The sequence below is a fragment of the Stegodyphus dumicola genome, chromosome 12, assembly GCF_044657685.1.
Source record: "Stegodyphus dumicola isolate Sdum_Otavi_A_Nest chromosome 12, ASM4465768v1".
NCBI lineage: Eukaryota > Metazoa > Arthropoda > Arachnida > Araneae > Eresidae > Stegodyphus > Stegodyphus dumicola.
This window is the reverse complement of record NC_140779.1, coordinates 68,048,333-68,066,761: the sequence shown is the minus strand read 5'-3', so window position 1 is coordinate 68,066,761 and position 18,429 is coordinate 68,048,333. Positions and strand designations below refer to the sequence as shown.

Genomic DNA, 18,429 nt, shown 5'->3' with positions numbered 1-18,429 from the left:
ATATAAAACCACCAAAAAATGTGAAAGAATTAGAAAATTTCCTAGAAACGATTACATATGTTTCTAGATTTATACCTAATGTATCAGAATTGACATCATGTTTAAGAGATTTGTTGAAAAAACAAGTTATCTGGAACTGGAATGCAACACACGAAAAATCATTTAGAAGACTAAAAGATGTCTTAGTAAATAAACCAGTTTTACAGTATTTTGATATAAACATGCCAGTAGTTTTATCTGTAGATGCATCTTAAGAAGGACTAGGAGCAGTCTTACTGCAGAATAATTTACCAGTAACATATGCATCTAAGGCATTAACAGATACATAGAAGAATTATGCTCAAATTGAAAAGGAAACTTTAGCTATTGTATTTGCGTGTGAGAAATTTCACCAGTATATATTTGGAAAATATATTACTAAGGAAAGTGACCATAAACCATTGGAATCAATTTTCAAAAAGCCATTAAATAAATGCCCTGTAAGACTACAAAGAATGCGTATAAGATTACAGCATATCAGTTTGAGATAAAATATAAACCAAGAAAAGAACTTTTTATAGCGGATGCATTATCAAGATCAATCACTGATAAAGGATCTGATTTCTTTGAAGGAGACATAGAAGCTCATGTTGGATTAGTTGTAGAATGTATACCAATGCCTAAAGGTAAAATGGAAGTTTTTCAATTGGAAACAGAAAAAGATGAAGAACTACAAGTTTTAAGAAAATTAATTAAAACTGGATGGCCAGATGAAAAATGTATGGTTCCAGAACTGGCAAAACCATATTTTAACTTCAGAGAAGAACTATCAGAAGCAAATGGATTAATATTTAAAAATTTCTGTGTTATTGTACCAAGAAGTTTACGAAAAGATATGTTAAGCAGAATTCATTATGGTTATTTAGGAGTAGTAAAATGCAAGATCAAAGCAAAAGAAATATTACATTGGCCAGGAATGTTGAAAGAAATTGAAGGTTTGGTACTGAATTGTCAAACACGTTTAAGTTTACATAAAGCTAATACTAAAGAACCAATGATATCTAAAGAAATACCTAATGGTCCATGGGAGGTACTGGGAACAGAACTCTTTTACTTTCAAGGAAGGGATTATCTAATAGTTATAGATTATTTTAGCAAATATGTTGAAATTGAACATTTGGAAGATTTGTCAAATGTAGCAGTGATAAAGCAATTGAAATCAAATTTTGCAAGGAATGGTATTCCGAAAATAGTATATTCGGATAATGGTCCACAATATAATTGCAGAAAATTTAAAGATTTTGCAAGAAGATGGAATTTTGAAACCAGAACTTCAAGTCCAAATTACCCACAATCTAATAGAATGGTTGAAAGACATATTCAAACTGTCAAGCGAATGTTAGAAAATGCTGTAGTTGACAACAAGGATCCATATTTAGTATTACTGGAATATCGTAACTCTCCTATTTCAGATGAAATTAAGTCACCTTCAGAATTGATGTTTGGAAGAAAAGTAAATGGATTGATGCTTATAAAAGAGAATTTCGTTCAAGCTAAATGATATGAAGACTATAAACAACATTTACTGAAGAGACAAACCTTACAAAAAAGCTATTACGATAGAAATGCAAGACTGTTAAAACCACTGAAAATAGGTGATCATATTTACATAAAAGAGAAAGAGAAAAAACTGAATGAAAGAGGGAAAATTATAGAAGAAGCAGAAAGACCACGTTCATATAGCATTATAAGAACAGATGAAAGAATTGTAGAAAGGAACAGTAGAGACCTTCTTAAAGGAAATAATCAGAAAGAGTTTGCAATAGAAAACAACTACGAGAATGAAGCTATAGATGAACCCGAGATACCTGAGAATAGTAAGAGCACTACAAATTTAGATGTGCCTATAAGTCCTTCAAAACCTAACAGAAGTGTGTCACCAAATAGTGAAAGAGGTATAGTATCATCAAATTTTACAAATGGACATAACTACGTTACTTGATCTGGTAGGACTGTTAAAAAGCCTTATTATTTAAAAGAATATGTTTAATTTTATTACTATTATTATTTTTTTTTATAAAAAAGGGAGATGTTATATATGTAACTACATCTATTCTTATCTTTAACTGTAATATAGAATAGTGGATGAGCTATGTAGAATACACAATGTTTGTGTACATCTTGGTAATCCTCACTGAGCACATACCCAATATATAAAAACACAAGCAGCGTGAAAAGATTTCAGAATGGTTAGAGAAGCAAATCACCTCTCTGTCACTTTCTTCATGCCTTTATCCATTTTTTGCAGCAATTCCACTTTTTGTTTAATGGACATCGAAACGTGCTTTTATTTTGTAGATCCTTTGGCAGTTCCAGAATTGGAAACTCTTTTTGACATAATCGAAAGTTCAAGCTTATTTTTTATAAAATTGCTCAACAGTCTGCAAAAAATAATAAGCCAGATCCAATTCGAAGATTAAGGAACAACGCAATCTGCAACATTAACTGAAATAGATAATTAGATAATTTTAGCTTATCTTATACCGTCCGTTATACATTAAACGTGCATGCGTAAATGTATTATGCTCATGCGTAAACACATATGCACATGCGTAAAGGTATTATGCACATGCATAAACACATAATGTTTTTACGCATGCACAGAAAGTTTGTAGCTTTGAGGTCCGGATTAAAGACTTTTGACTGTATATAAAGCCTGTAAAATTCACATGTACTCTAATATATGTGTGGTATGCATATGTGAAGGTTGGCGACTGTCATGTATTATTTGAAAATAAGCCAAAAGATTTAGCCACCAAGTGAAACGTTGAAACCAGGCAACAGATAATTAGAAAGTGTTATAGATTTTTATAACTTTAAGCTAATATTATAATTATTCACTAATAATTTTGTGTCTTTCGTTAAGTACCAACTAAATATTCTAAAAAATTGAATCTCTAGTAATGAGAGAAAGATTGTTTTTACATAACTCTAGTTTAGCTAAAAAAAGTAAAAGATTTCTCGATTTAAAAAAAAATAAATTAATAGCATATTTTCTTTTTTCTTGTTTCATACAGCGCAAAATATGTTTGAGGGATGGGGGAAAACAGTTTAATAAATGATTTAGCAAAATACCTTGTGAAACAGATGCTTCCAGATCTTCAGTACTGTAGTTTGCAAGAAACACTTTTACTGAAAACACAAGAAACGTTTTAAAGCATAAGACTTAAACATTACAAACATTTACGTTAGATTTATCAAATAAAGATAAAATTAAGGAATGAAAAAAACATTCAGAAACGTACCAGAAATTTTTAAATTAACACGATCTTCCTTGTCAACTGTGATAGCATGATCTTTATTCACACAAAAAATGTGACTTAAATTCTGCAAAAGACAATTTTAAAAAATTCTTAATTGGTATATAGATAACTATTATATACAATGTACAATAAATACTAAGATACAGTAAACCCTGACTGAACATGATTTTGCTTATACTAGTTTTCTTAATGGTCTCCATTTTATTTGTCCAACATGAGAATTTCAACTATAGGCAGTACTCTGCAGAGCTTCGGCTGCACCCTGATTTTTATAACGACTGGTGTTTACTTCCATGCCTCTCGAATTAATTTGCACCTTTTCGTTGTCCTGCATTGGCATCACACTTGGGATTTGTCATCAACAGAATTCGGCCGCTACAATGTAGCTGACCTGTAATTGTTCAAATACTTATTTTAAAACTTAACTGTGTTACTGGCTTATTACTAGATGTTTACATATGGATATTTCATTATTATGTGCTGACATTTTGGTTTGAATAAACTGAAAGTAGATGAATTTATTAAAGTTACTTCGAAGCGCAATTGAATATTCATTCATTAAAGAAGTCAAATATTATTTAGAACAGCAAAACTTTAGCTTTAAAATTCTCTATAATGCTCCAAAACATGATACTGAAGCCCTCACAATATTGCATCCAAATGTATAAGTTCTTACTTCCACTGAACACCATTTCCTTACTCTAACCAATAGTTCAAGGAATCTTAAAAACATTCAAAGCCTATTAAGTCACACAAGTTAACATATCTGCAAATATAGCACTAGATAAAGGAAAGCACGACAAACTACTAGCATTTTGGAAGTAATTCAACAAAAGATACTGAATAGAAATTATTAAACTTAGATAAGAACAAGTGAATTGATCAACAATGAATGCTTGCTGTTATCAGTGCTGAATAGAAGTTGTCAACAATTTTAAAGGAATTCCATCGATTGAAAAATGAAGCCAAGGAAATCATACAAATTACAAAAGCAATAGGTGACAAAGAATTTTTCAGATATGGAAGGAAGGAATTATTCGAGAATGACGATCATGAAATGACAAACAATGAAGAATTGGATGATCTTATAACACCAACCGACGGAGAAAGAAGCGACAGTGAAGAAGAAAAAAAGCCTTTCATGCAACCAGTTGTTAAAAATGGCAATGGAACTGCCTGATGCTATAATGGAGATTTACTCAAATGACGAGAGAAAATTACACTTTATGAGATGTACTGAAAAGCTTTGCACTCCTTACCAAAAAACGTTTAATGAGTTGCATCAAACATTATCTCAAGCAAAAATCACTGGCTATTTAAAAAAATAATTATATCATATACTTACTTTATAAACAGTAATAGAAGTTCTTTCAATTAACATTTGTTTCATTTTCCCTCTTTGAATTGCAATAATATTTAAGTTTATAAATTATACGTACTTTCTGAATCTGAACTATACCTAACCCATTTTTTTTCCGCAGAAAGTTAACTTTATGGAATGTAACTTTGCCATAAACATAATGTGTTAATGACGTAACCACCACATTTGGCAAGAGTTTGCTGTACACTGAACCTAATTATATAATCTAATTATAAATCTTTTGGTAAAAGTTTACTTCTTAGAAACTAAAAGCAGAGAAAATATACAAATGAAATTTAATACCAAATAACTGTATTAAAAAAAAAGGAATTAACTTACAGCAACGGAGTTTCCTTCAACTGATTCCAGCCAAGATTTGAAAGTACATGAAACACTGTCAAATACCTGTTGGTAAGCATATGAAACTTTACTTTTATGTAAAAGTTTAAAAGTATTGATAGAAGGTTTGGTACTTCTTTGTTAAAGCAGCCACCAAATACACTTTGGTGAAACTTGATGACATTTGATTTTAATTAGGCAAAAACCTAAAAACATTATGTCAACCTTCAAAATGTAAAAATGTAATGTCCACCTAGAAATAAAATTTATTTATCTTTGTAGAGTCTATAATAGAACAACTGATATTACTATAGAATCAAATATTTTTTCTCAACCTATATATTGCCACCATAGAATTCGGTGGCCATCAGTTCGTTTGATTTTTCTGGATACGTGTACCAAGATTTTGAATTATAAAGTTGTACTTATATAATCATATTAAATATGGAAACCTGCCTTTTTCTAATTCTTTCTCGGATAAGAACATCAGCAATCTGAATATATTGTGTACTTTATTTACGTTGAACCTTTTATAATCTTCATTAAAGAGTCTGACTACTATTTGCAAAAGGAAACATTGTTCAATTTCCTGCAGATTCCACCAAAACCTCACTGTTTCATGAAAATTCTACCCTACTGTTCTTTTGCTTGGGGAATAGTTTCCATTAAGCATAAGAATGAATTAATCTTGATGATTTTTTTCAGTTCCATTAATTTTACCTTATGAGTGTTTGATCAAAAATAAACAATATATGAATCAAAGGTGTGAACAACTTCACAATCAAAAGAATCTGAAATCTGACACATTACACATTTTTAATTTTTATATTCTTCTGATTTTAGTGACTACCAAGGTGGCTACTTTACCAAGGAAGTACCAAATATTCATTAGAATATCTAAAATAAAATGAAATCGGTTAATTTTCTATTTGATTTACAATACTTTGTGATTATTCACAACCCCATGAAAAGTAGCCAATTCATTAATATTTTCATGAATGCTTGTCAGGCTATTTTTACTCTCACAGGAACTGCTCTGTTCATAAATAATGATGAAAAGCAGCATTTTATACGAAAAAAAAAATTATAGTGGGTGGGAATTCTGACATTTATATTTTTACAGCCACTAAAATAACAGTTAAATATAAAGCATGAAAATCCATGTGCATATGAAACATGTATCATATGCACACCCACGAATTGGCTCTTGTCACACACACACACGTACACTGAACTGGTCGCAACTTACATCTGATATTAGTAAATTAAAACAGCATTTTATTATTACAAAAATAGATAAAGCAACTAATAACTTTAGCATTATATGAAAACAATTCTACACTGAGATTATTCATAAAGAACTTCTCAACGCAACTACTTATCAATCAGCCAACCTTACAGAAACATCTATAATAAACAGGATTAAAACTTTTCATAAGAAACTCAATATTACTTTCAATACAAACTACAACAGATTTACTAATCTTTATGCGATTCCCAAATTCCATAAAACACCATTAAAATTTAGATTTATAGCTAATGGAACTAATAATTACAAGAAAAATATAGACTATTATTTTTCAATTCAACTTAATAAAATCTGTAAATTTATTTTCAATGATTGTAACACTAATCATAACTATTGCTGGATCATTCATAATAACACTCCTGTCATTAATACCATTCATACCATTAACATCCAAAACATTAACTGCTATGATTTTGAAAACTTATATACCTCACTTCCTCTAGAAGAAATCTATACCAGTCTACTTGATCTACCAAAACTTTTCCCTAATATACTCAATATCATGACTCTTGACAAATGGAAAACCTACCTAAAATGCACACTTTTTCATAACTACATCAAGTTTCAAAATCAACTTTTTAAACAAGTAAGAGGATTGCCAATGGGCTTACATTCCAGCACCTCGATCTGTAATATCTTTTTATTTGTTAAGGAATTTAACTTCCAAAAAAATCTACAACCACAAGAGTTAAATTACTACAAACACACCTACAGATTTATTGATGACCTTATTACAATTAACAATTTTGGTAAAATTGAAAATTCCGACATTTATCCCAATTGTCTTAAACTTAATAAAACTAATAATTCACAAAATAGCATAGACTTTCTAGATCTTCAAATCATTAACTACAAAAAAATTTTACTTTTTGACAAAACAAGAAACTTCAATTTCAATACTAACAAATTAATAAATTGGAACTCGAACATATCCAAATAAGTAATTAACAATACTATAATTAATCAAATACAACGAATTAAAACTATATGCACAGATACAATAGATTTACAACGCGAAATTTTAATCCTTATCAAAATTCTCAAAAATAATCTAATTCCCTTTCAATTTATCAACCATTGCCAAACATTGCCAAGAGCAGGCGTTAAATACTCACTCTAAATCATTCAACTGATAGGGATATGATAATTTATTCCTAAACCTGAGAAGGCGGTATAAGTTGGATGACTGTCAGTTGAAAGATTTGTATATAGTGTAATTACTCAATTGTATATATTGTAAAAAGCTAATTGTCTTCAGACATATACTGTTACTAAAAAAATGGGCCTATTTCCTGCCTTTAGACTGTCTACTAGCTCTTGGATAGCGAAAATGCCTTTTTCCTTTCTTAAATTCTTAATCATTGCGACACGACAATTAGACAGAAATTAATTAATTTCCATTCACTAGTATTTATAAAAAAAAAAAAAAAAATCTTAACAGACGGTCTCTCTCAGATAAGAACTCCACAAAATACTTCCCTCAAAAATTCCAAGTCCCACCCACTAACATAAATTTCTTCACCCAAGTCTTACCGACTGATATAATTCAAAGCCCCTACTGCCGCTAAGAATTTTCGGACACCCTACACTTCTGAGTCAGACACAAAGAGAACACATTGTCAACTCCCCCACTAGAAAGAATGTAAGTTACTTAATACCTTTCTGGCCTTTATATCTTCATGTACATTCACTGATCTTATTTATATTATTTTCTATTTTATTTTTATATTATTTTTATATTATTTTTATGTTCCCTTTGATTTGTTTTTACAAAGTTTGCATTATTTATCTTTTTTATAATCTTCTATGTTTATTTCAAATTTACTTTGATTTCGATTTCATAATGACAATTTCCAATGTTTAATTTCTACAAATAATATAGTACTCAAATACATAAAGATGATAGTGTCGGGGACGATTACTCGAGTTTTACAGGATTTCTCTACAGTAATTGATTTTTACTCCAAATTAAATTGACTAAAATGCTTCATGAGAATAAGTTCTTTGAGTAACAACTATTCGCGGAAATATTTGGCCTGACTAGAATTGCCGGTTTGGCTTTAACTTATAACTCGAGTAAAGACGAAACACTTTCATATTTACGTATTTTTATCAATTATTGATCATTGAACGGAAGTTGGTTTGTTCCCCTTGAAAAGTCAACTAATTTCCGATCAATGACAATAATTACATGTTTTAATTTTTACTTTTACAATTGTAATATTATTATTCGTGATGATTTAACTCCAGTCCCCGTTAAAACATTATTAACATTTTGCTTTCAAATTACTTCAAAACATCTTTCAAAATATAACTTACCAGTATGGATGCACACTTTTAAAATAATTCTACTTTAATTAAACTTAGGAGATAATATAATCAATTAATCAATACTGTTTAGGAAATAAATTATTATTAACTAACTTTGCAGCAATTGCGCAAGTAATAATAACTTGTATTCGCACTAAATGGATTTAAGTTCATACAACATTTGATATGCTAAATAGCAGCTATTAGCGCTATTTATCTCTTACCTAATGTACCCACTTTATATATTATCTCCAACCTTTTTAAGTTTTAAAGTTCTTATACAAAAACTTTACTGTATTGAAGGTTAGCAGCCTCCTTACTTTTATATCTTGCTAGTTTAACTCATATTGAAATCACTAAATGTCATTCCACTAGATGACAAACTTGAAAATTTAACGCCATGCCTGCTACAGGTAAACCCAAAAAACAATTTCTATGAAAAACATTTAACTGTATTTACATGATTACATGCGGTACTTGACATATTAAATATATAGGACAGACTAAAAACAATCTTAACTTTCGAATCAATAACCATAGAGCTCAAATCAAAAAATTCAACGCACAAAAAAATAACAGTAAAATAAGTACACCATCACAACTTAATACAGCAGAATTAGAACACTTTAAACACCATGACTTCAACTCTATTCAACTTCAGATACTAGATATAATACCCAATCACAAAACACGAATTTTTCAGGAATCTCTCTATATACTAAAACAACGTTCACTTTATCCATATGGACTTAACACTTATATACATAGTCATAGAGATACTTCTAAGAAGTATCTCCAGCCAATTTAAACTCTACAGCATCAAAACGCAGAGAGGAAAAAGAGGAAGCAAAATAAAAAATAATGCGAGATTTTTATCCACTTTGGATACACTTGCATTGAAAAAACAATTGAAATGTTTTTTTGACTCAGACTGCTTTCCCAAGAAACTTCTCAACTGGTTACACTCCTGTACTAATAAATTCCTTATCAAACTAAAAAAATTCATTCAAGAAAGCTACGACGACATACAAATCATTAAAGACATGATTCTTGATTTTAGTCTTTTCAGACTCTCTAATAGTCTCACTCAACGCAAAATTTATTTTAAAGTCAATTTTCTGCATCCGCAGTTTGACAATATTCATTTCTCAAGAATCATCAGAGATTGTAAAGATTACTTCCCCGCAGTTGACACTATACCAATGATTGCATTTAAATATCAAAGGACTTTAAGCAACTTGCTTACTAACCACCATGAAATAGATGAAACTGCAGAATGACATTGTAAGACACCAATTTACAGCAATTACGTAGATTCTCATCACCAGCACATAATTACTGGCAACCTGAATATCATACAAAACCATCAACTAAAAACACTAATGAGTTATGGTACAAAATTTAGACCACTCAGAAACATGACTACAAATTACTGTTACAAGACTTTCGAAAACAACATCAACGAATTTATAGTTAAAGCAAGCTATCAACTGAATTTTCCCATAGATACCTTCTTAAAATGGAAAGCTAAAATTCTTCAACGCATATCCACAGAAATCAGTCACCTCAAATTTAAAAGTACACTGAACTGGTCGCAACTTACATCTGATATTAGTAAATTAAAACAGCTTTTTACTATTACAAAAATAGATAAAGCAACTAATAACTTTTAGCATTATATGAAAACAATTCTACACTGAGATTATTCATAAAGAACTTCTCAACGCAACTACTTATCAATCAGCCAACCTTACAGAAACATCTATAATAAACAGGATTAAAACTTTTCATAAGAAACTCAATATTACTTTCAATACAAACTACAACAGATTTACTAATCTTTATGCGATTCCCAAATTCCATAAAACACCATTAAAATTTAGATTTATAGCTAATGGAACTAATAATTACAAGAAAAATATAGACTATTATTTTTCAATTCAACTTAATAAAATCTGTAAATTTATTTTCAATGATTGTAACACTAATCATAACTATTGCTGGATCATTCATAATAACACTCCTGTCATTAATACCATTCATACCATTAACATCCAAAACATTAACTGCTATGATTTTGAAAACTTATATACCTCACTTCCTCTAGAAGAAATCTATACCAGTCTACTTGATCTACCAAAACGTTTCCCTAACATACTCAATATCATGACTCTTGACAAATGGAAAACCTACCTAAAATGCACACATTTTCATAACTACATCAAGTTTCAAAATCAACTTTTTAAACAAGTAAGAGGATTGCCAATGGGCTTACATTCCAGCACCTCGATCTGTAATATCTTTTTATTTGTTAAAGAATTTAACTTCCAAAAAGATCTACAACCACAAGTGTTAAATTACTACAAACACACCTACAGATTTATTGATGACCTTATTACAATTAACAATTTTGGTAAAATTGAAAACTCAGACATTTATCCGAATTGTCTTAAACTTAATAAAACTAATAATTCACAAAATAGCATAGACTTTCTAGAGCTTCAAATCATTAACTACAAAAAAATTTTACTTTTTGACAAAACAAGAAACTTCAATTTCAATACTAACAAATTAATAAATTGGAACTCCAACATATCCAAAAAAGTAATTAACAATACTATAATTAATCAAATACAACGAATTAAAACTATATGCACAGATACAATAGATTTACAACGCGAAATTTTAATCCTTATCAAAATTCTCAAAAATAATCTAATTCCCTTTCAATTTATCAACCATTGCCTTAAAAGAGCAGGCGTTAAATACTCACTCTAAATCATTTAACTGATAGGGATATGATAATTTATTCCTAAACCTGAGAAGGCGGTATATATTGGATGACTGTCAGTTGAAAGATTTGTATATAGTGTAATTACTTAATTGTATATATTGTAAAAAGCTAATTGTCTTCAGACATATACTGTTACTAAAAAAATGGGCCTATTTCCTGCCTTTAGACTGTCTACTAGCTCTTGGATAGCGAAAATGCCTTTTTCCTTTCTTAAATTCTTAATCATTGCGACACGACAATTAGCCAGAAATTAATTAATTTCCATTCACTAGTATTTATAAAAAAAAAAAAAAAATCTTAACAGACGGTCTCTCTCAGATAAGAACTCCACAAAATACTTCCCTCAAAAATTCCAAGTCCCACCCACTACCATAAATTTCTTCACCCAAGTCTTACCGACTGATATAATTCAAAGCCCCTACTGCCGCTAAGAATTTTCGGACACCCTACACTTCTGAGTCAGACACGAAGAGAACACATTGTCAACTCCCCCACTAGAAAGAATGTAAGTTACTTAATACCTTTCTGGCCTTTATATCTTCATGTACATTCACTGATCTTATTTATATTATTTTCTATTTTATTTTTATATTATTTTTATGTTCTCTTTGATTTGTTTTTACAAAGTTTGCATTATTTATCTTTTTTATAATCTTCTATGTTTATTTCAAATTTACTTTGATTTCGATTTCATAATGACAATTTCCAATGTTTAATTTCTACAAATAATATAGTACTCAAATACATAAAGATGATAGTGTCGGGGACGATTACTCGAGTTTTACAGGATTTCTCTACAGTAATTGATTTTTACTCCAAATTAAATTGACTAAAATGCTTCATGAGAATAAGTTCTTTGAGTAACAACTATTCGCGGAAATATTTGGCCTGACTAGAATTGCCGGTTTGGCTTTAACTTATAACTCGAGTAAAGACGAAACACTTTCATATTTACGTATTTTTATCAATTATTGATCATTGAACGGAAGTTGGTTTGTTCCCCTTGAAAAGTCAACTAATTTCCGATCAATGACAATAATTACATGTTTTAATTTTTACTTTTACAATTGTAATATTATTATTCGTGATGATTTAACTCCAGTCCCCGTTAAAACATTATTAACATTTTGCTTTCAAATTACTTCAAAACATCTTTCAAAATATAACTTACCAGTATGGATGCACACTTTTAAAATAATTCTACTTTAATTAAACTTAGGAGATAATATAATCAATTAATCAATACTGTTTAGGAAATAAATTATTATTAACTAACTTTGCAGCAATTGCGCAAGTAATAATAACTTGTATTCGCACTAAATGGATTTAAGTTCATACAACATTTGATATGCTAAATAGCAGCTATTAGCGCTATTTATCTCTTACCTAATGTACCCACTTTATATATTATCTCCAACCTTTTTAAGTTTTAAAGTTCTTATACAAAAACTTTACTGTATTGAAGGTTAGCAGCCTCCTTACTTTTATATCTTGCTAGTTTAACTCATATTGAAATCACTAAATGTCATTCCACTAGATGACAAACTTGAAAATTTAACGCCATGCCTGCTACAGGTAAACCCAAAAAACAATTTCTATGAAAAACATTTAACTGTATTTACATGATTACATGCGGTACTTGACATATTAAATATATAGGACAGACTAAAAACAATCTTAACTTTCGAATCAATAACCATAGAGCTCAAATCAAAAAATTCAACGCACAAAAAAATAACAGTAAAATAAGTACACCATCACAACTTAATACAGCAGAATTAGAACACTTTAAACACCATGACTTCAACTCTATTCAACTTCAGATACTAGATATAATACCCAATCACAAAACACGAATTTTTCAGGAATCTCTCTATATACTAAAACAACGTTCACTTTATCCATATGGACTTAACACTTATATACATAGTCATAGAGATACTTCTAAGAAGTCTATTTTCAGCCAATTTAAACTCTACAGCATCAAAACGCAGAGAGGAAAAAGAGGAAGCAAAATAAAAAATAATGCGAGATTTTTATCCACTTTGGATACACTTGCATTGAAAAAACAATTGAAATGTTTTTTTTGACTCAGACTGCTTTCCCAAGAAACTTCTCAACTGGTTACACTCCTGTACTAATAAATTCCTTATCAAACTAAAAAAATTCATTCAAGAAAGCTACGACGACATACAAATCATTAAAGACATGATTCTTGATTTTAGTCTTTTCAGACTCTCTAATAGTCTCACTCAACGCAAAATTTATTTTAAAGTCAATTTTCTGCATCCGCAGTTTGACAATATTCATTTCTCAAGAATCATCAGAGATTGTAAAGATTACTTCCCCGCAGTTGACACTATACCAATGATTGCATTTAAATATCAAAGGACCTTAAGCAACTTGCTTACTAACCACCATGAAATAGATGAAACTGCAGAATGACATTGTAAGACACCAATTTACAGCAATTACGTAGATTCTCATCACCAGAACATAATTACTGGCAACCTGAATATCATACAAAACCATCAACTAAAAACACTAATGAGTTATGGTACAAAATTTAGACCAGTCAGAAACATGACTGCAAATTACTGTTACAAGACTTTCGAAAACAACATCAACGAATTTATAGTTAAAGCAAGCTATCAACTGAATTTTCCCATAGATACCTTCTTAAAATGGAAAGCTAAAATTCTTCAACGCATATCCACAGAAATCAGTGACCTCAAATTTAAAAGTACACTGAACTGGTCGCAACTTACATCTGATATTAGTAAATTAAAACAGCTTTTTACTATTACAAAAATAGATAAAGCAACTAATAACTTTAGCATTATATGAAAACAATTCTACACTGAGATTATTCATAAAGAACTTCTCAACACAACTACTTATCAATCAGCCAACCTTACAGAAACATCTATAATAAACAGGATTAAAACTTTTCATAAGAAACTCAATATTACTTTCAATACAAACTACAACAGATTTACTAATCTTTATGCGATTCCCAAATTCCATAAAACACCATTAAAATTTAGATTTATAGCTAATGGAACTAATAATTACAAGAAAAATATAGACTATTATTTTTCAATTCAACTTAATAAAATCTGTAAATTTATTTTCAATGATTGTAACACTAATCATAACTATTGCTGGATCATTCATAATAACACTCCTGTCATTAATACCATTCATACCATTAACATCCAAAACATTAACTGCTATGATTTTGAAAAGTTATATACCTCACTTCCTCTAGAAGAAATCTATACCAGTCTACTTGATCTACCAAAACTTTTCCCTAATATACTCAATATCATGACTCTTGACAAATGGAAAACCTACCTAAAATGCACACTTTTTCATAACTACATCAAGTTTCAAAATCAACTTTTTAAACAAGTAAGAGGATTGCCAATGGGCTTACATTCCAGCACCTCGATCTGTAATATCTTTTTATTTGTTAAAGAATTTAACTTCCAAAAAAATCTACAACCACAAGAGTTAAATTACTACAAACACACCTACAGATTTATTGATGACCTTATTACAATTAACAATTTTGGTAAAATTGAAAACTCCGATATTTATCCGAATTGTCTTAAACTTAATAAAACTAATAATTCACAAAATAGCATAGACTTTCTAGATCTTCAAATCATTAACTACAAAAAAATTTTACTTTTTGACAAAACAAGAAACTTCAATTTCAATACTAACAAATTAATAAATTGGAACTCCAACATATCCAAAAAAGTAATTAACAATACTATAATTAATCAAATACAACGAATTAAAACTATATGCACAGATACAATAGATTTACAACGCGAAATTTTAATCCTTATCAAAATTCTCAAAAATAATCTAATTCCCTTTCAATTTATCAACCATTGCCAAACATTGCCAAGAGCAGGCGTTAAATACTCACTCTAAATCATTTAACTGATAGGGATATGATAATTTATTCCTAAACCTGAGAAGGCGGTATAAGTTGGATGACTGTCAGTTGAAAGATTTGTATATAGTGTAATTACTCAATTGTATATATTGTAAAAAGCTAATTGTCTTCAGACATATACTGTTACTAAAAAAATGGGCCTATTTCCTGCCTTTAGACTGTCTACTAGCTCTTGGATAGCGAAAATGCCTTTTTCCTTTCTTAAATTCTTAATCATTGCGACACGACAATTAGCCAGAAATTAATTAATTTCCATTCACTAGTATTTATAAAAAAAAAAAAAAAAAAATCTTAACAGACGGTCTCTCTCAGATAAGAACTCCACAAAATACTTCCCTCAAAAATCCCACCCACTACCATAAATTTCTTCACCCAAGTCTTACCGACTGATATAATTCAAAGCCCCTACTGCCGCTAAGAATTTTCGGACACCCTACACTTCTGAGTCAGACACGAAGAGAACACATTGTCAACTCCCCCACTAGAAAGAATGTAAGTTACTTAATACCTTTCTGGCCTTTATATCTTCATGTACATTCACTGATCTTATTTATATTATTTTCTATTTTATTTTTATATTATTTTTATGTTCTCTTTGATTTGTTTTTACAAAGTTTGCATTATTTATCTTTTTTATAATCTTCTATGTTTATTTCAAATTTACTTTGATTTCGATTTCATAATGACAATTTCCAATGTTTAATTTCTACAAATAATATAGTACTCAAATACATAAAGATGATAGTGTCGGGGACGATTACTCAAGTTTTACAGGATTTCTCTACAGTAATTGATTTTTACTCCAAATTAAGTTGACTAAAATGCTTCATGAGAATAAGTTCTTTGAGTAACAACTATTCGCGGAAATATTTGGCCTGACTAGAATTGCCGGTTTGGCTTTAACTTATAACTCGAGTAAAGACGAAACACTTTCATATTTACGTATTTTTATCAATTATTGATCATTGAACGGGAGTTGGTTTGTTCCCCTTGAAAAGTCAACTAATTTCCGATCAATGACAATAATTACATGTTTTAATTTTTACTTTTACAAATGTAATATTATTCTTCGTGATGATTTAACTCCAGTCCCCGTTAAAACATTATTAACATTTTGCTTTCAAATTACTTCAAAACATCTTTCAAAATATAACTTACCAGTATGGATGCACACTTTTAAAATAATTCTACTTTAATTAAACTTAGGAGATAATATAATCAATTAATCAATACTGTTTAGGAAATAAATTATTATTAACTAACTTTGCAGCAATTGCGCAAGTAATAATAACTTGTATTCGCACTAAATGGATTTAAGTTCATACAACATTTGATATGCTAAATAGCAGCTATTAGCGCTATTTATCTCTTACCTAATGTACCCACTTTATATATTATCTCCAACCTTTTTAAGTTTTAAAGTTCTTATACAAAAACTTTACTGTATTGAAGGTTAGCAGCCTCCTTACTTTTATATCTTGCTAGTTTAACTCATATTGAAATCACTAAATGTCATTCCACTAGATGACAAACTTGAAAATTTAACGCCATGCCTGCTACAGGTAAACCCAAAAAACAATTTCTATGAAAAACATTTAACTGTATTTACATGATTACATGCGGTACTTGACATATTAAATATATAGGACAGACTAAAAACAATCTTAACTTTCGAATCAATAACCATAGAGCTCAAATCAAAAAATTCAACGCACAAAAAAATAACAGTAAAATAAGTACACCATCACAACTTAATACAGCAGAATTAGAACACTTTAAACACCATGACTTCAACTCTATTCAACTTCAGATACTAGATATAATACCCAATCACAAAACACGAATTTTTCAGGAATCTCTCTATATACTAAAACAACGTTCACTTTATCCATATGGACTTAACACTTATATACATAGTCATAGAGATACTTCTAAGAAGTCTATTTTCAGCCAATTTAAACTCTACAGCATCAAAACGCAGAGAGGAAAAAGAGGAAGCAAAATAAAAAATAATGCGAGATTTTTATCCACTTTGGATACACTTGCATTGAAAAAACAATTGAAATGTTTTTTTGACTCAGACTGCTTTCCCAAGAAACTTCTCAACTGGTTACACTCCTGTACTAATAAATTCCTTATCAAACTAAAAAAATTCATTCAAGAAAGCTACGACGACATACAAATCATTAAAGACATGATTCTTGATTTTAGTCTTTTCAGACTCTCTAATAGTCTCACTCAACGCAAAATTTATTTTAAAGTCAATTTTCTGCATCCGCAGTTTGACAATATTCATTTCTCAAGAATCATCAGAGATTGTAAAGATTACTTCCCCGCAGTTGACACTATACCAATGATTGCATTTAAATATCAAAGGACCTTAAGCAACTTGCTTACTAACCACCATGAAATAGATGAAACTGCAGAATGACATTGTAAGACACCAATTTACAGCAATTACGTAGATTCTCATCACCAGCACATAATTACTGGCAACCTGAATATCATACAAAACCATCAACTAAAAACACTAATGAGTTATGGTACAAAATTTAGACCACTCAGAAACATGACTACAAATTACTGTTACAAGACTTTTGAAAACAACATCAACGAATTTATAGTTAAAGCAAGCTATCAACTGAATTTTCCCATAGATACCTTCTTAAAATGGAAAGCTAAAATTCTTCAACGCATATCCACAGAAATCAGTCACCTCAAATTTAAAAGTACACTGAACTGGTCGCAACTTACATCTGATATTAGTAAATTAAAACAGTTTTTACTATTACAAAAATAGATAAAGCAACTAATAACTTTTAGCATTATATGAAAACAATTCTACACTGAGATTATTCATAAAGAACTTCTCAACGCAACTACTTATCAATCAGCCAACCTTACAGAAACATCTATAATAAACAGGATTAAAACTTTTCATAAGAAACTCAATATTACTTTCAATACAAACTACAACAGATTTACTAATCTTTATGCGATTCCCAAATTCCATAAAACACCATTAAAATTTAGATTTATAGC

General features: G+C 29.6%; 1 protein-coding gene across 4 annotated transcripts in view; it reads right to left on the bottom strand.

Annotated features, from left to right (window-relative positions):
- Gclm (Glutamate-cysteine ligase modifier subunit) overlaps positions 1-18,429 on the bottom strand; it is a 98,109-nt gene that overhangs the window by 28,084 nt on the left and 51,596 nt on the right. For all 4 annotated transcript variants that reach the window (XM_085806521.1, XM_085806520.1, XM_085806522.1 and 1 more), the window contains 3 exons: positions 5,002-5,067; positions 3,285-3,366; positions 3,115-3,171 (listed from right to left, as the gene is read on the bottom strand). In XM_085806521.1, the coding sequence (XP_085662647.1) occupies positions 3,115-3,171; positions 3,285-3,366; positions 5,002-5,067 (205 nt within the window). The remainder of the gene's footprint in view (positions 1-3,114; positions 3,172-3,284; positions 3,367-5,001; positions 5,068-18,429) is intronic.